Source organism: Uloborus diversus, chromosome 8 (assembly GCF_026930045.1).
Source record: "Uloborus diversus isolate 005 chromosome 8, Udiv.v.3.1, whole genome shotgun sequence".
Classification (NCBI taxonomy): domain Eukaryota; kingdom Metazoa; phylum Arthropoda; class Arachnida; order Araneae; family Uloboridae; genus Uloborus; species Uloborus diversus.
Genome location: NC_072738.1, coordinates 35,349,512 through 35,375,705, shown reverse-complemented (window position 1 = coordinate 35,375,705; position 26,194 = coordinate 35,349,512). Strand labels below are relative to the sequence as shown.

The following is a 26,194-nucleotide window of genomic DNA, read 5'->3' as shown; positions in this document are numbered from 1 at the left end:
CTCAAATACTAATTGTTTAAGTATATTTTCCTAATATTGTGCTTTAGTTCATTTTAGTAGGATAAGGAATTAGGTCACACAATAAATTCTCACCTCCATTACCTAAACACAAAATGTGATTTCTCATTAACACGTGGAAGTAATGAGATCACATTTTATTTTCCATGATACAAGGGAGCCCCCTTGTTTGTTTCCAGCCATAAAGAAGTTGGGAAATTTTTGTTAAAATACAAGAAAATAGATTTTGTTTTAAAAACCAGATGTGGTTATTGGGAATTCCCACGTCAGTGAACTTGAATTTCATCGATGTAAATTAATGTTAAAAAAAATGAACATGTTTTCATTGCTTAACATGTGCGGATTGTAGCAATGAAGAAAGAATTTCTTTCCCTGAAAATTGTATCCATTAGGCCGATATTAATGGAAAGTTCCTCACCTTCGTGAATCTTGCCTCCGTGACAGGTATTATCAATGTCAATATTTCTGAGGTGAAATTAAATGCTGGAGGGGAAATACATCAATTTTAGACAGTCTACCAAAATTATAAATTACCAGTATATTCTCAAATTTAATAATTTGGAAATCTTTTAATACTACACTATTTTTCAACATAAATTAGAACTAAAAGAATAACTAAAATTTTAATAACTCATTTGTTGCACAATTAACAAAATTACTACTTTGATATTAAATTGACCACTATTTTTAACACTTAAGTTTTTCTTTTTTTGTTTTATCCTTGAACAAAATGTTATTTTATTTTTGAGTAAAATAATTCGAATTTAGCTGTGCCATTGTTTATGGTTACATTTTGTAGGTAACAATTTCATATAAGAATGAAAAAAAACAAAAGGTTTTGAAATTCAAAAATATTATCGTTCAAAAGTTACACATTCTGGAGAATGACCCTTACCCTCCTTTGAAAATGGCTTTTTTTCAATAAGTTATAATCCCACTTTGTTCCTTTTTGCTTTAATAAAAGTCCTTATTCTGATTACTTTTCTTGCTGGAGAATCTGGATTTTGGAAATATCTCTGCAATCATGCATTTTTCCCCCAATTCAAACTGCTTGTTACTAAATTTAATTTATTTCATCATACTTCCATTTTTATGCAAAGCTTCTTTTATTTCTGAATATGACGATTTGTGAATTGCGTTCATTTGAAATTGGAAAATATCGCATTATGGAATCGTCAAATTTACTTTTAACTACAAAATGGATGTGATGCGCAAAAAAAAACCTTTTCATGTTTTTTCCCTACCACTAATTGTAAGAGTGTATAAAGAAATGGGTTTCTGATTAGCAGTAATATTGTATTTTGTTTACTTATAAAATATGTTAATAGTCAACAAATGGCATTCAACAATAACGTAAGGTACCTTTATAAAAATCTTTCATATATAGTTAAAAAGTAGTTTAATTCAAAAATTTCTCTCATAGATTGTACCGCTTCTTTTTCTTGGTTTAATTTCTAAAATATAAATTTTTATTTTAATGCACATCTTAGTTTCTCATTTCTGAAATTTTGATGCAAATGAATGCATTATCATTAGATGCAAGAAAACATTTTCATTTATTTTTATCTTTTTTGATTCTGTTAATGAAAACTAAGATATCTGTTGCAAACTTTTTGCCATTAAATTGCTTGCCATTTTTTTTGTCAAAGTGCCATTCAAAACGGTTCATTCAGCAAAATTTTATTGAAATTGTTCTTGAAACATAGTCTCAAAGCAAACTTATTTTCCGACGAACTTTTTTTAAATATCTTAATATTTTGCATTATATTTTGTTATGCTATGCCGAGGCTGTCCAACTAGTAACACTCTAGGTACATTTTTTGTATATTCTTTTTTATTTCTAATTTTCAAAGTATCTTAAAGCCCTGTGAATCAGATTCCTATTTTAAACCTTGCTTTATTTTTCTACATTGAGTTCTCGTAGACTTTAGTAACATTCTCGGTTTATCCCTTCCTTTTGCATTTAATGTAGTGTCATCCCTTTGCACTAGCTTTTTTTCGGCTATCAACTGCTCACTTTTTTTTTTGGGCTTTCTCTGCTTCATAATTGCTTATCAAGATGTCTTCATCAAGGATTTTCCCCTTCTATAAATAGATTTTTGTCACATGTAACACTATTTGAATTTTGGTGTTCTCTTCACTAGACCCACTGTTAGCAATATTTTTTCTTCTTCACTAGTAGAATGTTATTGTTATATTAGAATCATAACTTGATCCCCTCAAAGCAATCTCTTAATAATTTGTCCATAAATTTGTCATTGTCATGTTGGGATCGCTTCTTTTATCCTATTTGAAGCGATAACGAATAGTTCAAATTTTTCTCTTAAACAGTGTCCTGTAGTGTATGGATTGCCACTGTTTTGCATACATGTTAGGTGCATTTTGTCAATTAATGAAAAGTTTTTCTAGTAGGGCTTAGTGTGAAAAAACGTGAATTTAAAAAGGGCGATTTTCACATGAAGTACAAAAAGAATTAATTATTCAGAGCAAGATTTATGAACAGTGGAATGTAAAGGTGAGAAAAACCTACCCTTTTTCCTCCCGTGCAAAAAGCCACTCACTTTACATATTTTAAACTAAATTTTTCCAAGTTCTTTGATTGTATCTTGAGTGCAGTTATGTACTGAATCGGTGCCAATCCACAAACCAATTTTAGCTGTAGGAATATGGTTTGTGGGAGTAGTTTATTTATAACCTCCATGTAATATCAAAATGGAAGGCGCATGAAGTTGCATGTTTCATGCGATTCAAAATTTTTCTTAAAAAACAATTCGGTGATGATGATGAAGTTGGACATGCCTAAGCTATTATTGATCAATGCTAATGCTGCTATGTATGCGAATTGCTTGTGCTTTTTTTTCCCCTGCTATTTAATTATTGCATTTCCTTAATTTTCTTAAGCTAACCAAGCTGCTCCTGCTGACACTCCTATATCTTCCACAGGTATGTTGCTATTAAATTGAGTGAGTTATTTACTAATTTTAAGAAATATATATTTTAGATAAAAAATGGTAAGCATTTTATTTTTCTATTGCGACATTATTTGATGTTTTAAATGGCATGTGCATTTTTTTTAATTTATTTCATTTTTATGTATGCTAAGGTGACACAGAGTGCCCTGAAAAAGACTGACTGTTTTCAAAAGTTTATAACAGGAAAACGGTAAATGATAAAATAATTCTTGCAGAAAATTCATGTGGTGGGCCGTAAATTTTTTATCCCTGAGTTCCAAATTTTAGTTGAAAATTTTTCCAATAAATAATGCTGCAGATAGTAAGCCTAAATCCAAAAAAAAGATAGAAAATTACATCATAATTTTTCGAAAATAATGAACATAAGAACAAAACAATATTTTCAAACACTTGTTGGCTGTAATCCCATGTCGCAATCGGAGGGAAAATCGATGAATTTCAATTCTTTTTTGACTCGCAGGCTTGCATGTGCAGCGCCATCTATTGAAACATTTTTGAACAAAGATTTGGAACTCTGAGGGGAAAATATTAGTGTCCACCACATGAATTTTCTGCAAGAATTTGTTTTTTTATCATTAACCGTTCTCCTGTTATAAATTTTTGAAAACAGTCAAGTCTTTTTCAGGACACCCTGTAGTTAGTCCTTCAAACAGCAATGTATTGCTGACTAAGTGTTTCATTTGTTGAAGTTTTTTGAGTGTCATAATGGAACTTTTATCTAATGTGAATTGTCCTCAATAATTCAGAACATAATCGACATGTATTTTTTCTTGCTTTAACAGCAGGCTTTTTTTTAAATATTTTTTAGCATTAGTTTTTTGTCCTACATGTTTCTGTTAACATAAAACTACTTGCCAAGTTTTATCGGGGTTTTAATGTAGTTGAATATTTTATTTGAAATCTGCCCTTAATTTTAATCTTCTAAATATCTCAGAGTATTTATTTTGCTGGTTATATTGATTTATACACTGTCCCTATGCCGTTTATATGTGACACTTTAGAACTTCTTTAGTTCTACTGAACTTCTTTCAGAAAAATGTCACTGACAAATATTATCTGTGTACTTAATTTACTTACTTTTTGTTCACTTAAATTCTAAAAATACCAATGTTTTGAGCTTTACACCAGAGCAACTGCGCTTCCTATGCATGCTGCTGTTAGCCTTGCATTTTTGTTAGAACACAATTTAATCACAAGCATCATGTAAGTAACAAGAAGAATGTTCTAAAATATGAAAATAATTAAGAGAAAGCATTCATCTGAATTTAGTACAGATCTCATTTCATTCATTCAAGTATGAAATTAAGTACAGTGGAGTCTCAAAAATTCGAGGTAATTGGGGCTCACCTTACCTCGAATTACTGAAAACTTTGATTATCCGGAAAGTTCTTCCAGATTTACAATTTACACTACTCGGAAGATATAAAGAGGAGCACCTTTTACTTCCTTATAAAAAGAAAAGGAACTATTGTCTTCTCGAAAAATTTATCACTCAAACTTCAACATAAATTTCCTTGTAATTGCATCTAAACAAATGCTAACAAAAAATTTTCATGATCCATATGCATTTATGTAAGGCAATCAAAACATAACTGACTTCTCATTGTATTTTTATTATTAACTGTACTTAGTCAATAAGTTTTACAGCTGCAAAAGATTTTTATTTTCAGATTTTAATGAAAATAAAGTTTTTAGCTCCTAAAGAAACTTTAAGTATAAATGATGCTCCTCGAACTTTCGAGACTCCACTGTATCTGAATTTGTTTTCCAAGTAAAAAAAAAATTTTTTACTTTTTATTTTAAATTATTTTTAAAATGTGTTTTAAAACTTTTATTGCCATATGAAATGGGGTTGAAATGCACAAAGTAGAAGCAGTGTATTGTAAGTTGTAAAGTATTTTTATTTTTTGACTCAAGAGTAGTTCTTGTATCCAAATTTCTATGTAATTGAGTTTTATGAGTAAGATTTTGAATTTTAATAAAGGTCTCCTTTGTTTCAATTTGAATAACATATATAACATTTCTCTGCTTAACTAATTTTAAATTAACTTATACTAATATTCACCTTTATTAACAATATTTAATCTTTTGCATGCTTGAAATATTATAGGAGTACTGCATATAGTACCTAAATCATATTTGGATACCTAATAAATGTTCCAGTGCAGATTCAGAGGGGCATCATGGTGATCTTGATAGTCTAAAGCTGTATTTTGAAATCATATGTTTTGAAAACTTCATCCAGACCCACTATTTATGCCCAAAAATGATACTTATAACCAGGGTTGGCTGGATTAAACCCAATGGGGTTTTAAAAAAATAATTTAACCCACGTTTGAGTTTTTTTAATTTTTGAGAAGTTTTAAATAAAATAAATACTTTTACAATTTTAACTTATTTACTTTATTTTCACTACAGACAATTAGCATTAATTAAAATTTATTTTAAATAGCCTTTATTATAAATGTATTGTACTTAACTTTTAGTCAAATCTAAATACACAAATGTACTTACTTTCTTAAGTCGATTTTAAACAAGCACATCTTGCTTTTAACTATAACTGGTCAAGAAACAAGTCAAGATTCCTTGACCATGTCTGATTTTCTTATGTCTGAAGTTTGTAGGTTGTATAGTGAAAACTACACCAGCTAAAGAGCTTCCAGGTGAAGTTTTTTCTGCAAACCAACGCACGTCACAAGTCACGAAAAAACGAGAGATATTTTTTTAGAAATTAACATTATTTACAAACAGTGGAACAGAAAACAGAATAGGATGAAAAGTATTTTTTCTCATCTTAAAAAAAATGTTTGATATTTCTTGCTCTCTACAAAGAGTATTTCTGTAATTTCATTAATTAAATTGTGTATAATATTTACAGTAAGAATTATTATTAATGCTTAGCATTTTAACTTTGTTTAGGAAAACGTACTTCTTTCTGAAAAATAAACTTTTATTTAAACTAACTCCCCCCCCCAAAAAAACAATAGTTTTTAGTTTCTTTTCCGGGTTAAAAAACCTGGGTCCATGTTTTTTAACCCGGGTTTTTGCCAACCCTACTTATAACCCCCCTATTTCAGAAATGATCCCTTCTAAAACCAAAAGCTGGATCTGCCCTTGAATATGTAGACTGTCTTCTTACCGGTCAATCAACGAACGCAACATTTGATATGTCAAACGAATAATTTTTTGCAGTCCTCCTGTAAATTTTCTTTTAATCTGCCATCTAGAAAACTAATTTTCTCCTCAGCTCCAGAGAAAAACACAACTAAACTTAGTCTTCCCGTCATGGAACCCTTTGGAGGCCGCTCTACCTCGCCTTCGCCTACTGCTGAACTTATGAGGGGTGCCGGCACAACGCCGATCTTGTCCAATGTGCCAGAGGGAGGCTTCGGAGAAGCAGTGGAAACTGCCGAAGAAGCAGCTGTCCCTGCCACATCGGCCAGTGGGGAGTCGTCCGATTTCATCTGGGGCAGTGGCGCTGCAGGCTCTGCTCAAGCAGCTGTCACCACGACAACTGCGACTATGAGCGGGGACTTGTTCGGCGATCCGTTCGAACCCTCCCCTGCCACATCTACCGTTCCCACGGCTGTCGTGACACCCCTTTCAGTTCAGCCGGATAAACCACAGCAGACGGATGCGGCCGACAAGGTAGACCTGTTCGGCTTCGAGGCCAGCGAGTTGGGCGATTTCGGGGACCAGCCTCCCTTGTCCGCTCAGCCTATGGCCCCTCCCCCTTCGCCTTTCGGCGGGCTCGACATGGGATTGGGCAACTTGGGCAATGCCCCCAACCTGAGAGCGCAGGCCATCGCTAATGCGGTCGGTGTCGCCCTGCCCATGCCCGCTCAACCAAAACCTCCTTCTTCGGGTCTGGAAGACCTCAACTTTGCGATTCACCAGGCGATGCAACCAAAACCGTCTCCGGTTTTGGCCGCCTCTCCGACCATGGCGGGTGCCATTTCCGGCCCCAGGCCGGGCTACGTGGGCCAGCCCTTCCCCCCAGTTGGGCTTCCTCCGATGGGCGGTGCCACTCCTCCTCCCGCCTCTTCCCCTCTGACACGCATTGACAACCAGCCCGGTGGCGCCAGCACCCCTACCGGTCGAGCCTCCTCCACTCCTGGATATGGCACCCCTCCTTCTGGGATGAGTTCTCCTGCTAAATCTATTGCAGGCTTTGCAGCTACAATGCCAGGTGATCTAACGATCAAATGACTTCGAGCACGTAATATGTGTTTTGTTTTTCTGAAGCATCCAAATGTTGTCTGTGGAAGTTTTCTTTTTTTTCTCTTTGGTTGTTGGTTATATTACAGTTTAAGTTTTTTTTGTGTTGCATGGTATGACAAACTTTTTGTTCTGCAACTGTTTTATGTACTCTTTTGTTGTTTTCATGCATCTTAAATTATGTTTAAGGAAATCAAAAGGTTTCTTTAATTTTATTATTTAGATATTATGTGAATATATGACATTGATTATTCTTTTAAAATTTTCTACACTCTATTATTTTTAGTTTGGTCGTAATTGAAAGTGGGGTGTTTTGATAGAAACCGAATCTTTAAAGTTACAGCTAAAATTATCAGTATACTCGCAAATTTTCTGGAAAAATCATCCTTGACATTTCCTGTCCAATCAGAGGAAATAATCTAAAGCTACATGATGACAACTGATGTTTATAAATAAAAGATGAATAGTTTAAAATGAAACAAAATTAAATTTTATCAATTTAATTATTTTGTTGAAATATTTTAAAATTTGTATTCACTTTTTGTCCATTACCACAAGAAAAGAATTTTACCAACTTTGTTTTAGAAATATTTCTACTGCCCAGCAAAAGTTAAAAATATCTGTACATTTTTTTTCCTCTTGGGAAAAATTCTCATAAATGATTGATTTGTACAATTGTTTTGTACCAGTTAATTGTGCTTAAAAGTATTTTATTTAAAGATGTTTGCAATGAATGCAATCAGCAACATACTTAAGAAGTATAAAAATAAACATAATTTTTGTTTTCAGGTAGGGGGAGAGTTTAAAGCTATAGCTTTGTTAAGATAAATAGTCAACAAATACAATCCTAACCGTGAATCTCCAAATTAGCATTAATTTTTGAATGGCAGCCATTTACAGTTCAGTTGTGTTATCTTTTAGGGGAATTTTTCTATATTGCTTTGTCTAACAATTCTGTTCTCACTACATTTTCCTGTTTCTTTTCCTGAGATGGATTTAGACCAGCATGCTGTATATTTGAACTCTGATTTTCTTGTTCTTTTTAATATTAAAATTAAAAATCACTAACACAATTCCTTATTTCACTTTTGATATTTCTACCATACTTTCAGTTATGCTAGAGCTCTACATTTTCAAGCTTTTATGCAACTTATCATTTTCTATAGTATTAATATTGCTAGCACTATAGTGAAGTTTTAGAACTATGATTTGTATCTTTCATTTCTTGAAAAATTAGTTTTATGGTTTAATTTTTATTTTCATTTTTTTTTTACGTTCTTATTTCTTAGGCTAGATATCTTTTACAGATTTGCCAATTTTTCTGAAATTTTTTATTAAAAAGCTGAATATCTAAATTTCAGGTGGTTTTGATGCATTTGGTGATACTCTTCAGCCGCAAGCACCTGTTGGAAAATCAGCCCCAACTGAGAAAACTGGCTCCAGTATATTAAAGGGTGACCTGGACTCAACGTTAGCTAGTTTAGCATCTAATCTGGACATTAATGGTCCGAAACAAGCTCTGAAAAAGTATGCATTCAAGTTTCATATTCTTCATAGGGAAATAATTAGTATGGTTTAAACCCAATTAGTAGTTTGGAAGACTAGTGGCTTAAAATAGAAAATTGAGAAATCTTGACTAACAATGGATAAAATATGGAAATAAATCAATACCTTTGTTCAGAGAAGTAAAAGGAAATAGCCAATGTTTTGTAGCACAAAATTACAGATTACTGCACACACACCTTTCTAGGTTTTAAGGAACCCTTTTTCAATGGAAAAAAGTGAGCTTTTGGATGTTAAAACATCTGTATATCCAAAAGCTTGCTATCTTTAATTGAAAAGGGGCTTTGTTAACCCCAAAACAAGCAGAGGCGTGCACAGAAATTTTGGGATCCTCCACAGATTACTTTGGCGTGTCCCCTCCGTATTGTTTACCCCTATGTCCCTACATTATTTCACCCTTCATTTCAAAAATCTTGGCCCCCTTCAGACTTGGGCCCAGGCCAACAGGTGTCCCTTCTCCCCCCCCCCTCCCCCCACACACGCGCCTCTGTAAGCAAGAGTGTCAAAATCTGTATTTTTATCCCATGAAACGTTGGTTATTTCCTTTTAATAAACAAACTAGTTTATATTGATTTTTATTCCCTCCCCCCCCCATGTTTTGACGCTACGTTATGGTGATAGTTTATTTTGAATAGTTATTTTATTGTAAGGATTTAAAAAAGATTGCAATCATGCTCAAACTTACTTCAGCATTTTTAGCACAGCAAAATAAAACGTAATGAAGAGCGTTGTTTTATAAAAATATGGTCTAATGTTTTGAACATGCAAACTCATTTTCAGTCTATTTTTGCTCCATTTTTTCCTTTTTTAAGAGCTTTTATCTGCCTCATTGCAGTAGTTGAGCTAGTAAGATGACTTGAACCTGCTTAGATGGGCCCAAAGCATGTTTCTGGTTGCCATTTTTGTATTCAAATTAAATGGTTATCAAGCAACATTTATGCAAGTAGCTAAGTAAATTGTATGAATGTTAAATGAAAAGCTGGATCGTGAAACTTGAAAGCTAAAACTACAATAATACTTTGAAACTGTTGATGCTATCAGTTTTTCAAACTTCGACAGTTTGATATTAGTAAGTTGACAGAGTAGTTACATTAAAATTTTGTTCAATTTTTGAAGTGGTCACTTAAAGTTCACTGCATTGTTTCCTCCCCTCCCTTTTAATTCCACTCTCTTAAATGTAAAAAAAAATGTAATCACTAACTCTTTGAAAGGAGTGCACTTTTTTTACAAAGAAATTCAGTTTTCATGATTCCTAGCAATTCATCTGTATAACAAATTAGTGTGCGGATTTGCTATGATTTTAAATGTCCCATTGTTTCTAGGCCAAGTGGACACCAGTGGGGATCGCCAAAACCTCCTGTCAAAACTACAGGACCCGCAGGCTGGACGGCACCTGCTGCTGTAGTACCGGTGGCACAAGGGACTGCACCTTCTAATGTTGGATGGTCTGCTTCGCCTCAACATGGATTTCCCGCAATGGTAGCTATTTTTGTTCAAATTCATAACTTTTATGATGTACATTTGATTGCCAACCAGCTACTGTCAAAAAAAAAAAGTCTTACTTTCTGCTCTATTAAGGGGACGCTGGACGTTCAAAAGGAAAAAATTTTTGTCAAATTTTTGAAATTTTTATTTTTTGAATTTATTTGAATGTGAGGACAATTTTGTGAGTTTTGTTTTATTTATTATAGTATAGAGAATGACTTAAAATAAGTTTCAGTGTTGTGAAATCAATATAATTACGCAAGGGACTTTTTAAAGTTTTGTTAATTATCGTTAAGGCTATTTACATTTTTTTTTAAATAATTGGTCTTCTAATTAAAATTTTTCAATGAAATTTTATAATTAAGCTTGTACTAGTGTTTAAAGTATGTGGTTAAAATTTCATGCAAATCCATCAATAATTAAAAAAGTTTGTTTTCAAGGTCCAGTGTCCCCTTAAAGGATTCTCTAGGCCTAAGAGCCTGCCCAAAATCAAGAGCCTACTCTAGTAAAGGCTGTTTAAACTAAGAAGGGCAACAGGAAGTATGAAGTCTCCTGAGCTTCACATAAAACTGTTTTGTAGTTTTTACATTTTCCCTACTGCACTGGGACAACAATTAATATTGGGATGATTTAGATTAATAAATACCCTTGCACTGAAAAGTAAAGTAAGAAATAACAACGTCAAAAAGCACAAATTGCAGATTACTGCAGACACATGTTTCGGCGTTACAGAGAAACTCTTTTTTAAATGCAAAAAGGAATGAGCTTATGGATGAAATGACGTCCAACAAGAGCCAGATAAGCAAACGGCTTAAAAGATAAAAATAGCGGATTAACCAAACATTAATGAGAAAATTATAAACCAAAAAAGAACCAATAAGAATGCAAACAAAGGGCAATAGCTCTCTCACAGGCACGGTAAAACCAAAAGAAAGAATTCAATTGGACAAATATTAAGCCACAAAGCTAATTGCATTGTTATTTTCTTAGTTTATTGAGATAATTCTCATCCTCATATAAATAACAGCCGATGAGGAATTAACCCGCATGTTTCAACTATTAAACTCGCGCCACGGTATGATAATTTGATAATATGTTTTGGTAATGTTTGACATGCATGGAAAAGCTTTATTGTGACAAGGCTGAACTCGATCCGGCGACTTAAGTTTTACTGCTAAGACTGCCATTTTAGGAAAACGAAGGAACCAAAACAATTTGCAACTCCAATAAATTATAGGGGGCGCTGCAGCAACTGTCTAATGGCGGATGAAAAAGGTAAACAAATGCTGTAACTTAAAACTTGCTTTGAAGATTAGTGAATGACAGTAATTTATCATAGTGTTTGTAGGAAGCTTTCTTTTCTATTCTTCTGAAATTACATTACACTAAACTATCTGAAGCCTGTAATTTACCCCAAAGAAAACACGTGGAATGGAATGCTTTACCTTTTTCGGTAGTATTGTAAATCACAGCAAGGTAGCGTATTTGAGCTCTGGAGATGCGAATATACACTATCTACTGGAGTTTAGGGTTGATCCATTGGTCATAGGGTCAAAATTTCAACTATCAAAAGATCATCAAACAGGCAATTGCTTCATTCAAATGTAGAAACAATTTTCACCCGTCATACCATGATGGGCGACTTTCTAGTTTATGATATTTGTAGAAGTATGTGTAAAGAAGTTTTTTGTTAGTAGGATAGTTGTTTTAGTGTAGACTGAAAATTTTATTTTGCTGTAAGAATACAACAAAATTTATTATCTCATTACAAAAATGTATGCTACAGCATATACTCTTCTTCAACAGCAACTTTTCTTGATTTGAGTTAATTTAGTTATGTCTTTACTGAAAAATGTAGTGAGAAAGTTTTAGACACTTAACAATGTCTTAAATTAATTTTTTTGGTTTTTTAGGAATGACTTTTTTTTAATATTTTTCTTTGGAAAAGTTAGTTCTTCAGAATATGTTTCAAAGATGAGATCAGAGAATGTGGTCTACCTTATACAACATTTTAATGGTTTTTTCTGGTATACTTGTAATCAAGAGAGGAACAGTTTTAACTCGATTGTAAAATTTTATTGTTATTGCTTACTTTAACTCATAAATCATTCCATCAAAAGTTTTTCTTTACCTCCTGATTTTCTATTTTCCCATGGTTATGTTAAGTTACATCAGCATAAAAGTAACTGTAATAAGCAAATTGAAATGCCTTTATTAATAACAAGGATTGTTTACTAGAAGCACTTTGTCAGACTTTTTCTTGTAGTGGAGCAATTGAATTTATCATTGCAATCTGAAGGAATTGGTTCACTTTTGCACTGTATGTTCATAATGACAATGGTGAAAAAATGAATGTTTAGTGGTAGACATAGTTGTGCGCAGGGCTTCAAAAATGGAGTTACCACTGCACCAGGAGGTTGAAATTGCGCTTAGAAAGGCTCCCATACTTGCTTAAGGAAAATTTTCAAATATTGTGAGTATTTTTAAAGCGTATGATGTAAGAAATTAATGAACCTAAAAATGTAAAATTTTAGGCACTTTCATATTGACTTTCATTTCTATGTGCTAATGGGGGTACCATGGCAGGGGCGGATCTAGAGGGGGGCCACGGGGGCCATGGCCCCTCCCAAAACCTTGTGATTGTAGGAATTTTTTTAAGAAAAAAAAAAGAAAAAAATATTATGAGAAGATAACAATTTAACACTTGTATTTTACTGAAAAAGAAGTTTAGGCCTTAATTGGGAGAGAAATTATATCCCTATCCTCAAAACAAAACTTTTTTTTTCCAAAATTTTTCTCCATCTTTTACATCATTTCTTGATTCCAACTACAGACACTTGGACGATCTCTAAATGCTGCAGTTCTCAGAGTATACCTTTTGTTCACAAGACCAAAAAGAGCCTAAATTTTCGTTTTTATGGCTTTAATTTCGAAACTAGGAGGAGAACCCCCTTTTCCCATGCCCTTTCACGAATGCCTTGATATGTAGCAAAAAACTGCATTTTAAGTCTTTTATTTGGAAAAAGTGTCAACGGAAACTAGCTTATCCAGCCCTTATCCCTTAAGTTGCTTAAAAGCAACATAAATGAATTTTTTTTGGACTTCAATTACAAACGAGTTTTGATAGGACCTCCTCCTTCCCTAGTTTATATCGTGATGCTAGCTTTAAAAGGAGGTTTTTTGGAGGAGCTCACGAATCTTCCATCCCTTTCTAAAATATGTATAAATATAGTTAAAAATCGAATTTTTAGAGCCTCAAAGGCAAAATATTTCCAGGAAGGAAGGATTCTAAGCACCTTCACACTTCCTTTAATGTAAGCAAACATTACCTAAAGGTGCATTTTTAGGCTGGACAGCTGAAGAGCTAGAAGAGCACCCCTCCTTTTCTAACTTCTCAATGTATAATGATAGAATATTTTGGCTTCTAAGCTTTATTTTCAAAAAGTATGTTGGGTCCAGCGGCCGAAACCTGGCCTTTCTCCGTACATCATCAAAAATAGACAAAATGCGTTTTTAGTTTCCTAATTTTCAAAAATTACTCAAATTTAAATTTTGAAACATTTTCGAGGGAGATTCTTAAACCCACCCCCTCACCTAATAATATCTCGATACCCCGAAAATTGAGTTTTTAAAACTTCATTTTAATAAAATTTCTGGGGAGTTATCAGGGCCCAATTTCCCAATAGGCAGAGTAGGCAGCTGCCTAGGGTGGCAAACTTTTCAGGGGCGGCAAATTTGCTATTATAATACACATTTTTTGAATTAAATTGTTATTCTTGAATGTAAAATATTAACATTCTTTCATTTTCTACAGAGACCATTTTTTCTGGTAATTTAATAATGATTACTTTCACACATCTTATGAAATTCAAATGTTTTTCAATCATGATATTTGTCGAATCGTCAGCAAAATTTGCCGAATAAAAAATTTTGTGGGAGATCACAGTGATCGGAGCGCCTCAGAATGTGAAACGCCATCATTTCTTCATAAGTTTGACAGTTTGAATCTGGTGAACACTTTTTTACGTTTTTTTGAGTCAAGGATATTTTGCTTCTTTGGGGGGGGGGGGGGCAGATTTCAAATTTGCCTAGGGGCGGCATGGAACTAAATTCAGTCCTGGGGAGTTTGTTCAAAAATTTCGGATGGCCCCTCCCAAAACAATCGGCTGGATCCGCCACTGTACCATGGTACCCCTGGTGACCCCCGTGCACACACCTATGGTGGTAGAATAATGAACTTGAAACATTTATGCTAGTATGCATGAGTATTTGCTTACTGTTTTTGAATTTCTCGCCTGCATCATTTGAACAACTAATCGCAGTTATTATTCTTTATTAATAATGCCTTTGAAAAAAAATAATTTTTAGGGTCAGCCTGCTGCTGGTGGTCAGTGGGGAGGAGTCATGGGAGCTGGAGCTCCTGGTGTATTTCCACAAGGTGCTGCTCCTACCACAGGAATATATCAACAGCCATATATGGTACTTATATTTTATTCTGAAAGTATTTTAGTATGTTTTTTCATTTTGTCTAAATATGAAATGTGTATTCAACGTCGCTTATTTGGAACTTTGAACTGTGCAGCACTTTGTTGGAACTCAAAGTAGGTTAATTTTCTTAGTCATGAATGTATAGGATGTTATTTCTAAGTTTTACTGTTAATCAGAAAACTTCATTTCATTTGTGAGAAAATCAGTACTCAAACTGCACTCAGCTTGCAATAAACTGACATGTTTGGAGGGGAGTATTATTAAGAACTTTTTAAATGAAAACAAATAATTTCACAAAAAAGGAAAGGGGGGGGGGGGGAGAACTCGTTGGGACACCCTGCTCCTTTTTATCATCCAAATAAAATTTGAATGTGGATATTGGAGTGGATATAATATTCAGCTTCTATTGCAGCCATGATGAACCTAAAGCTCTAAGCTTTTGTGAATGTCCTGCTTATAACCTCTGTGAAAGCAGTCAAAAGGCTTATACAACATATCAGTGCCATAGTGAGAAATTTTTCATGTGGGGGAGTTCTAAGGGATACATTCATATGTGCATGGAGATGCATATGAACATGTGTTTAAATAGTTTAAGTTATTCTTGGGGGGGGGGGGGGGGGGGATAGCATCCTTGGTGTTTGCTATACCACTGCTTGTTATTAGTCTGATTTTGTGCAGGTACTCCAAAAAAAAGCACTTTCTTCATTTTTGCAATCATTTGCAGATTAGTTTTCCCTGTAAAAGGACTGTTAAAAACGGATTCAGCAAAATTATTAAACAATTATTTGCTTCTAATGCCCTGTATTTTTTTTTCATGTTATGGTACATATGAAATTGTTTTTTGTATACAGCCTAAGAGAGAGAGATTGATGGGGTGGTATTACTGTTATTCTGTAGTATTATAATTTATTTGTATGAGCATTAATAAACCTGTGCATAACTTTTATTTTTAAAATTTCTCGGGAAAAAACATATGTTTGAAATTAATGATATTATTATAATCTACTTTGAGTTCTGAAGCTTTCTTTTTCTGAAAGGCTGGAAGCATTAGACCCGGTGTTGCCCCATCGATGGTTGGGATGCCAATGGGTGCTGTTCCACCTACTAGTGTCCCAATTCAGCAACCCATGTATGGTGGTGGCTTTGTTCCTCAGGTGCCTCTTATGCCCACGGCGAGTCCTGGCATACCTGCGCAAGCAACAACAGTTAATGATCCTTTTGGTGCCCTTTGAAGAGGTAATTATTAGGAATATTTTGCATTGTTATTATTTTTTTTTAGTTTCAGGAAATAGGACTCTTCCCCGGAGCTACGTTTTTGAATTTTACTTTAAAATTTTATTTTTGTTCCACTTTGCTTCTAAAAAATATTCAGATTTATGTTAAACAAAGTTTCTAACGCCTCAAGAAATAGAGCTGGATAAAAAGGAAATGATGAGGCTGTGACCAAATCTACTTTAGCTGTAAAAAATAAAATTGTGCTAATTATTGCAAAGAAAAAAAATCTTGTAAATGGATTTTCTGTCTATGTTTAATAAAATAAAAGAGTAACAAATTATTGTTACCGAGACCTAATGTTAAGTTGATTGAATATTATATTAGACTGTTATATTATTTTTTTCATATTTGAAGATCAATAATGTTTTTTTAAAAAAAATTTTAGAGTTTCAATACTTACATGTACACATGTACTTCATGAATCCAAAAATACTGTAATGAAGTTCCCTCTTTTATTTCTAAAGTTTCACACCTGCTTTTAGAATTTGTTCGGAACAAAAATCATACAAAGTTAAACATTTCCAGTCATTTTTGAAACATGCTAATTACATTCCCTCCCCCCCCCCCCCCCCGAAGGTGGTAAAATATTTAAAAAATATATATATATGCTCTACACCTGGTGTATCTACCACATTGGCAGTTTACAAACTTTTTTCTCTCATAAGTGCCGCAATGCTTAAGCTGGAAAATATGGTATCTTCAGCTATCAGTAAATTATTTTTTTGAAAGTAGTTAGAAAATGTTAGCCCTTGAAGGGAAGTCACATCATATTGTGTCGTTAAAATTGTAGGGATTTTTTTTCTGGGATTTTAGTACCTTTTAAGGAGGAATTCATTGGGGGGGGGGGGGTACTCCTTAGCTTTTAAGAGGATGCGGCATCGCTCTTGGGGAGAATGGCGTACCCTCTGAGTTATAATGTTATGAAAGTTTTATTTTGATAAAAACAGATTAACTTAGCAAAGGTACAATCATTCAGTGCAGCAAGCATGATTACTAAAGTTTTGACCTGTTCTACTTTCAGGTTACAGCCTGATGACCTGACACGAACCGGCTAAAGAGCTTCGGCTTTAAATAAATCGTTGCCTTTATTTCTTTAGCGTTTACCACTTACTGAAATGTGATGAAGAATTATCTTGTAAAGTATGATTTGTTGCATTGTATTGTAGCTATCATTATTGTCCCTGTTATGAATGTTAGACCTCTCCCAATAATTATAAATACCTGTGAATATATATACACTATTTTGTTCCTACTGTATAGCTGCTGGCAGTGTTGTATTTTTCTGACCGACTCTGCTGTAAAACAATCTGTTTGTGGATGTTTAATGTTTATAAGGTGTAATCCATGCAATTTAGATTTTGTTGAAATTTTCTCATTTTAAATTGAATTATTTTCATAAAATTTAGCAAACTTGGACTTTTCTGAAAAGGGAAAATTTTCTCTGGTTAAATGCTAGTTGCAATATCTTGGACTCTAGTTGTGAAATTGCAAAAAAAGATTATCTTTACCGCTAGTTATCTGTTTGTTATTGGTTTATGCAGTGCCATTCCTTTACAATTTTTAAATATGTGTAATAGCCTCTTTAGGTGTGATCTCAAATGTTTTGGAAAATTATCTCTGTGTATCACTCTCTGCAACTTGCATTTATTTAGAGTATGTTTTCATCTATATACTTATAAAGACATATATGACGAAATCAGATATAGTACATATAAGTGATAGTGCATATTATATAGAATATCATTCAAAAAAGTGTAAAAACAATGTATAAGAGATCTGTGTGCAGAAAATTGTGGTGAACCAGCATGCAATAGCATCTTCTACAAAATGTAATATGATTTGTAGAGTAATATCTAGATCTTATTTTAATGTATACATATTTAAGATATTTATTTTGTTTGAATTTTTCAGATTGAATATTTATGAATAAATGCTTATGTTTGTAATTTATTAATGTAAATGAATTTGTATCTTTGTATTGATGTTTGGTTTAACATTCACTCCAAATTATCATTTGCCAAAACATGTTAAATTAAAACTACCATTCTCGCATCTTGTTTTCACATTTTTCATGTCCCAAAGATTTCATGTAATATAACTGTTTCCAATAGTAGTAAATATCTAAAGCACATGGTGGGTACATAATAAAAATATTATTTAAATATTGTGGTCTTATTTTTTTCGTAATTCTGAGTCCTATGATCATTTATGTGATTGCAAAGTTGCTTTACATTGATAACCATTATAATAATGTTACATGTTAGTTTGATTAGTTTTATTAAAGAATCAAAACACATGCTGATGTGCTTTTTGCAAATCTGTACCAAGAGAATGTGCAGTCTGAACTCCTCCCAAATTAGACGAAACGTTTTTTCAGGGTGTTGTAGCAGCACTTTTCTGTGCTTTCTCTGGAGTACTTCAAATAGTGGACACCTTCCCCACTTTTCATAAATATTTTCTTGTTATGGTCTTGGTATTTTGTGATTTTTTATATAGAAAACCTTATGGAAATGGTGCTGGCAAAAGTGACTTTCCCGGCTATATCAGAAGTAAACCATTATAATTTAGTAACTGAAAAGAATGAAGGTCATAAAACATAGTTTTACTAGTTCTAAACCTTGGTTGAGTCAAGTGTGGGAAGGAAAATTGTTAACAACATGAGTCTGTTTTAAATCTACCTACTTGCTATGCATTTCAACAGTATTCATTTAATCAAAATTATCCCTGAAAATAATTATCCAATTATCCATACCTATGACAATCCGTTACAAAAGCACAATTTGTACAGATTTCTTCTGTTTCTGGATCTATGGGCTTGGGTGCCTCCTCTTTGTCTATCACAGAACTATGTAAAACATTTGTCCGGGGCATATTTGGTACCTCCTGTGAAGCCGCGGTCGCAAGGTTATGGGGGATCTTTCACAATTGCAAAAAGGTAAAACTTCAGGGATTGGCACTCCATATTTTACAAAATTATATATGCAGTCGAACCTCGTCAATTTGAACATGCTTAAAACAAATTACTGCTAAGATAAATTGGGATTGCGATCCTCGTCCTATTGAATTTACAAATAAGACTTCGGATAAAACAAACTAAGTTTAAAACCAATTACTTTTAAAGTTCTTTTTTGAGTTCATTTCAACGATGTTCCACTGTGTAGCAAGGAAATACTATTTTATTGAGTCAGAATCGAAACACCACTGAATGAAAACAGCAAAAATACGGTTGTGTCATGGAAAATGAAATTAGCTCTACAGAAATTATGTCCGTTTTTAGGGTGGTTGAGAATCTAATTGTGTGGTATATTGTCGCATCTCTTTGATACCACAATTTCTACCACAGTTTAAGCAGAAAGATTCCTTGTTTCATCAGACCATCTTGACTTCGGACACTAAGTGAAATTTCAGATTTTTTTATTGTTGAAATTTTCTCAATTGTAGAGATCTTTCTTTTAGTTCCTACAGAAAATGCAGTCTGACTCAGATAAGATGACTTCAGAAGAACTAAAGCTTAAACACTTTCATTTGTTAGAACAGAGGTAAGAAAAGCCAGTTTGTGTTGCTGATAAATGAGATTGGTGCTGTGCCCAGGGCTGTCCAAAGGGGGGGGGGGGGCAATAGCCCCGACTGCCACAAAATGAGTGCGTGCCAGGAAGCGCCCCTCATTTTGTGTGTCACAGATGCACAGTCAGACACACAAAATAGAGAATCATTGTAATGATTCTTAGTCATTGTGATTCAGACATCAGTCTCGCACATCATAAGAGTGTTAAAGGATTTCACCTGAGCACCTTGAACTCTCCTTGCCCCTCCTATCGTTTTTCAAAAAAGAGCCGTCCAAACTTCACTTTTGGTGACTTTGGGGGGGGGGGGGGGGTATGCCTTAACGCTACTTAAGGAATCCCACTATGGCGTTTTTCAGACTTTAATATCAAAAAAAATTCCTGAGACAGCCACTAAAACTTCCCCAATTTCCTTAATGTTACCAAGATAGTCTAAAATTGTTTTTTCAGGAATTTCGACCTTGGAAGCTCCCAAACCTTCTTCCTAAAGATTGCCTAAAATTGACTTCAGTTTCGAAAAACAATTCGAGAGGAAGCTCTCGATTCCTCTATCGCAGTGGTGCCGAACCTACGACCCACAAAGCTGCTCCGTGTGGCCCGATGTTTTATTCCATGTTTCAAATCGAAAAGCATGAGAAGGACAACGTTGTAAATTTTGAGCCATATATTGATGGCTGAAAAACATGCATTAAATAAAATAAAGCTTCAAGTGATTGATAACTAGTTATTGGTTTGTAATTTTCTTTCCTGTTCCATATTTCCCCATGTTCTTTAGAGAAGAATAAAACATTTGGAAATTTCATTTCTGCTCTGGCCAGTGAGATTGATTCTATTATGAGATGCGGTCTTCGGGCAGAAAAGAAGTTGAGCCACCACTACTCTATCGTATTCTCCCTTTTCTTCCGACATTTCCAAACGTAACTTAAAAATGCGATTTTAAGACTAGTGCAGAGATATTTCTGGGGTAGAGCTGCCGGACATTAACTTCACTGAGATGTATAAAATTGCATCATTATTAAGACTTGAATTTTGAAAACTTTCCAAAGGAGACCACCAAAACCGACCTCTTTCTCTCATAACGTAACTAAAGATAGCCTATAATTGCATTTTTCAGAGTTCAATGTCGAAAAAATAGAAAATCCCTAATCCCTGAACCTTTCTCATTCTCTTAAGGTCAACACTCGACAAAGGTAGCCTAAAGTAGCGTTTTTAAAATTTTCGATTTTGGAACTTTTCTGGGAAGAACCTTAAGACTTCCAAAGACAACTTAAAGCTCAAATTCAGGAGAGAGCCCTGTCACTTTCTCTTTACGTTTCCAAAAATCTCCTAAAAATAGATTTTTGACTTATTTTGAAAGTTCCTTTGGGCAGGGGTGCCCCCCTCCCCCAAGATTAAGGGCTCACCCCCTCCCCATAAATATCGCGAAGACCCTCCCCCCAAAGCTAGAGCCCCCTGCTTAAAAATTTTAATGGCGCAGCCTATGCCATGACCGCCCCCCCCCCCCATCTGGACACCCCTGCCTCTGGTGGGAGGACTAAATCTCCATAGACTCTTTTCTACTACAAGATTGATAAAACCCACATTTTCATCACTTCCATTTCAACCATATTTCAGAGGAGATTCCCGATCCTCTCACCTCCGTTCTTCCTATGATGTTCCCGATGTCAGACTAAAATGCATTTTTAGGACTTGTAACGTTTGGTATCTATCCAGGGCCGATCCTAGGGTGTTGGCCGCCCGTGTGCAAAGACCTAATGTGCCGCCCCTCAAGAGTAATTTGCATATTTTGACTCATCTTTAACGTCCATATAAATCTTTCTTCAAATTTCTATACCAAGTTCCAATTTAAAAAAGACAGGAAAAAAAAAACAGAAGAATGATAGACTTATAAAAAGGAAGAAAAGTTTTATAGTAAGAAACTCCTTAAGTACAATTTATATCTTTGAAGAAAGTAATAGATACCAAAATTTACTAGTCTTAAAAACGCATTTTATAGTCTGTCGTCGGTGACATCAGCGGAAAGACGGAGGAGGGGGAATTACTCCGAGAAAATTATTGAAATTTGTGTATGAAAAATAGTTTTAGGTTATCTTTGGTTGTGTTCGGTTGCAAGGACAAAATAGTCGGGTATACTCAAGGTGCATGGAGAAATTTTCGAAATTGATGTCAAATATCGCAATTTTAGGAACTTTTTCGAGACTTCAGGAGATAGTAATGTTGATGTTCTTTCCTAAAATTCTTTTCAAATTGAAATCAGTTTGAAGCTATTTTTTGTGACCGTAGCGTAGGAAAGATCGGCGCTCTTCCCGAAAATTTTCCGAAACTGAAGTTTAAACACGCAAATTTTGGGTTACCTTTGTTGACGTTGAGAGGAAGGGAGATTCAATCGTCTCCCATCGAAGGTTTTCGAAATTGAAGTTTAAAACGCAAATTTAGGCTGTCTTTGGTGATGGTAGGGGATCTGGCGGCTTTCCTCCAGTAATTTCTCGGCACTATTGTTTAAAAAACCCATTTTGGGCTATATTTGAAAACGATAGGGGAAACGTGAAAATATTTCGAACCGGAATATTTTTCAGAACAAAAATTCATTATAGGCTATTTTTTAGAAGGAAGGGTTTTGTGGTTCCAAGCGGATGTTTCTAAAAGCGCAATTTTATACTGTCTTTGGTGACGTTAACAATACTGGGAAGCTTCAGTGGATCTTACGTATATTTTTCGATATTAATATCTGAAAAATATAACTATAGACTTTTGTCCACCTCTCCTCAACGATTGATGGGTATGCACTAGCGTGGTGAAAAGTTACCTAAGCCAAGCAGTTCTCCTCCGAAATTTTTTAGAAATGTAAGTCGCAAAAACGTATTTTATTCATTGTTTGATAACAATGGGACTAAGAGCGGGCGGGGGTTCAGTGTGCCCTAACGAACTGTTTTTAGAAACTGAAATCAATTTCATGCTAGTTTAGGCAGGAAGGGTTCTGTGGCTTCACGGAACCGTCTAAAAACGAAATTTTGAGGTATCGTGATTGCATTGGAGAAAAGGGGGATCCGGGTTCTTTCCCGAAAGTTTTTGAGACTAATGTCTGAAAAACGCAATTTTAGTTTGTTTTTCAGTAAATTAAGTGAGAGGTGTGGTATTAGGGGCTTCTCTAAAGACGCTAACCGAGACTGTCTTTGGTAGTAATTGCAAAAAAGTCCATCGCAAAAATTTTGAAAAAGAAATCCGAAAAATGTCATTAAGCAATTTTTGATGACATTAGGAAAGGCTGTTCTTTAAAAACATATTTTAGATTTCGGAGCCAACATTTTTAGGCTATGTTTGTTTAAGTTAAGGTGGAAGAGGTGAATCAGAGATTTAATTGGGTCCTTAAGATCGGTGGTTCAACCAGTGAAATGTTCCGAAATTCAAGTCCTAGAAACGCAATTTTAAGCCTTCTTTAGTCTCGTCAAAGAGGTCATGGCATCCTTTTGCATCTTCGTTTAAACTTACTACCCAGGGCAAGAGCCCTGTCCTCCTACCTGATCTGAAACCGAGCAGTTCATTTGGGAGTTTAATTAGAAAAAATTGCCGCCAAGTGGGAAAATTACAAAATTTTAGTTCGTCATTCATATTTATTTGACTCTCAAAGGAGCCGCAATTTTCCACTTCCTTTCCATGCATCCACGATTATTGAACACAGATTTTGGTGTTTGAAATGCTTATGATGAGAGTATCTAATCAGTATAGCTTTTTTTTATATAAGTAAAAAATGTCTTCATTGTTTAGGTCTATAAAAGCTTGGAGGGTAAACATTAGTGGCCGCCCTCGGTGCTCCTTTTAGAAGACACCCTTTCATGCTTCAGGAGGAGGCCATTTCCTTCATTTCCCCTCCCCTGTATCCATGCCTGATTACCGGTTCTGTCACAAATTTTGCAACCAAATGAAGCATGTGTGTAAAGAGTAGATATTAATGGACAATGAACCAACACAATGTTCCCAAACATTCTATTTTTCTTAAACTGTGCTATATGCTGTCGGGAAATCGACACTTACTTTGATAATTGAACATTTAAAATTCAGCATATTTATTCCACTTATTATAAGTTATCTTGTGAGAAATTTTTCAAGAATTTTTCTTGATTATAAGAACTACGTGATGCGGCCTGCGGCCGCCCCTTGCTTCGGCCGCCCTTGTGCGGTGCACACTCTGCACACCTGCTAGGATCGGCCCTGTATCTATCTTTTGTTCAAAGAAATATATTGTTAAGAGTTTTTTACCATTACAAAACTTTTTTTACGGTTTATGAATTCATTCTATTTCAATTTTCTGAATTTTATTCTTTTATTTTGTATTAAGTAAATTTCGAAATCAAAAGAAAGTAGGGAAGTGTGGCAGTTTCAAATTTTTGCCTTGCCTTGGTGCGGGGGAGAGGCAGGAGTGATAGAGGATTCAAGTGAAATTTTCGGAAGAAATGAGGAAGCTCGCCCCCCCCCCCCTCTCCCTTAAAAACTCTTGAAATATGCAAACAACAATCATTAAATAAAAAACTTCTTTTAAAAGGGGTTGTTTTTTTTTTCTTAAATTATTTTTCAGTTTTAGAATGTTGTCAGCTAAAAATTTTCGGATATTTCAGATCACTAACACTCTTCGGGAGGAGCGATGATTCTCCTTTCCCCTCCCTCAACAAAATCCTGGATCCGCGCCTGGAGCAAACAAACGGGTCAATTTCGCGGACCGTAGGTTGGGCACCACAGGTATATCTGTACCAAACTTTGGGTGAAGATATGATTTTGAGGCACAAATGTTTTTAAAATATTTAATCTCCTGAAATTTGGGGCACTTTTCAAAATTGGGGGCCCAGGCGAGGGAAAAAAACTGCAATATAAATTTGTTTGAAATTCGATTTTTAGAAAGAGTGTGATAAATACGGTTTGAGCATTTTTGGAAATGATTGTGTGTCTGTCTGAATGTCTTACTAAACGTGTATCACCAGGGATGCCCCCCCCCCCCCAAAAAAAAAGAAAAGCAATCCCTCAAAAAAAAACCTTCAATTTGCAGTGACCCCCCCCCCCCAGGTGGACTCCTCTGGTAACGCAAGAACGAGTCGAAAGAAATTTTGTGCATAAAGTGATCCCGAATGGCATTAACAGCTGATTAGCTCTTGATGCCAATAGTCACTCCTAGTGGGAATGCAGTCAATGCCGGTCCATCAGATCTAGTGAGGAGCAAGCCGAGGCCCATATAGGCGACTGGTACACCAAAAAAGTGGAGATTCAAAGGAGGTGCTGTGGAGGGCACGTAGGTGGGTAGTGGCGCTTAGCTGACTTGGTTTTAAAAAATTGGGCTGCTGAATTTAGACGTCTTACGTCAGTATTGATTAAATGACATTCTCTAAAAAATTCGAGACACGGCCTCAAAAAACGGCACGGATGGCTACAGTACAGATGGCCTCTCCCTCGTATTCAAAGCTGCAATATTAATTTTGTGAAGTACATGAGAAAAATATAAAACACAGTCTTATTAAGTTAATTCTTCTTGGACAAATGAATCGATTTTATCATTTTTTGGTTGATTATTAGTTTGTAACTCAGTATGAGGGTAAAGTTTTTTTTTTTTTTTTTGCTTTTGAAAGTGAGGGGACAGCTGTCCCCCCGAACGATCCGCGTTCTGCTGAGGGAGAAGGGGGGGGGGGTTCCTCGGGTGGCAAATTACTCTCTTCCTGTGTTTTTTCCATTGGAACTTGAAGTTCTTCGTTTTAATTTGGTGCCTCTCTCACAAGAAAATCTACATTTTCAAAGTAGTATAAGTTTCAAGAAAAAAAAAAAGAGCAGGGAGGAGGAAGCAGAAATAAATAAATGTACGCACCCCAGTTCGATTCACAGGACCGTACAGATTTGCCCCGACTCTGAAAAATCGAAAGCTTCCCTATATTAAAAATTATCACTATACCTCTCATGACTGGGCCGCTGAGAGGGCATGTCAGCCGTCGGAGATTATAAGGGCCCGGCTCGGAATCGAAGTAGAATATAAATTTGGCAAGTTTTAGGGTGGAGAGTGTGACCCGACGATCAAAAACTGACAAAGGGCTGTCGGCGACCTGCCTCATTCTCAAGAAGCAATTTCAAGAACCAGTTGATTGGTTTCAATAGAGCGAGAGCCATTATCGATTATACTGAACCAAACAATAATCAATCGGAACAAGTGCTGATCGCTCCACGGTGCATTCGAACTTTTTCTCGTTAAGTATGGAAGTTTGCATAGAAAAAAAAAAGAAACTGATGTACAGATGGATCCTAATAGGGGCTAGTAATGATTGCTTTGCGAAAGAAAAATTGGAAAAAAAAAAAGGTGCTAAAAGCTATGCAGGAGTCCTCAGTGGCTGAAGCACTTCGTTGCTCTGACTGCTACCTGCACCTCAATTTTTTATTTCCTTTTGAAACTTTTCGTAATTTTGAAACTAAGTGTTAGGATTTTACAAACAATCTAATTAAGGTTTATCTTGCTGATTATGTTTGGGTTTTTATCTACTTCGCAGAAGGCTGAAAAAAGTTTCGACTGCAGTGAGGACGCTATAGAGGGCAGATGGGACATGGGATACAAATGTGCTTTCCCACGTCTTGTGCATCGGAGTA

The 26,194-nt window shown here is 35.0% G+C and overlaps 2 protein-coding genes across 8 annotated transcripts in view; both read left to right on the top strand.

Moving 5' to 3' along the window:
- LOC129227278 (phosphatidylinositol-binding clathrin assembly protein LAP-like) overlaps positions 1-18,176 on the top strand; it is a gene marked incomplete at its 5' end in the record, with an annotated part of 39,020 nt that extends 20,844 nt beyond the window's left edge. For 5 of the 7 annotated variants that reach the window (XM_054861807.1, XM_054861804.1, XM_054861806.1 and 2 more), the window contains 7 exon segments: positions 2,920-2,961; positions 6,238-7,179; positions 8,570-8,735; positions 10,094-10,250; positions 14,625-14,735; positions 15,782-15,980; positions 17,041-18,176. In XM_054861807.1, the coding sequence (XP_054717782.1) occupies positions 2,920-2,961; positions 6,238-7,179; positions 8,570-8,735; positions 10,094-10,250; positions 14,625-14,735; positions 15,782-15,976 (1,613 nt within the window). 7 annotated transcript variants of the gene reach the window in all.
- Positions 18,177-19,508: 1,332 nt separating this feature from the next.
- LOC129228021 (kelch-like protein diablo) overlaps positions 19,509-26,194 on the top strand; it is a 59,662-nt gene continuing 52,976 nt past the window's right edge. The window contains exon 1 of the mRNA XM_054862648.1: positions 19,509-19,558. Within this exon, the coding sequence (XP_054718623.1) occupies positions 19,509-19,558 (50 nt within the window). The remainder of the gene's footprint in view (positions 19,559-26,194) is intronic.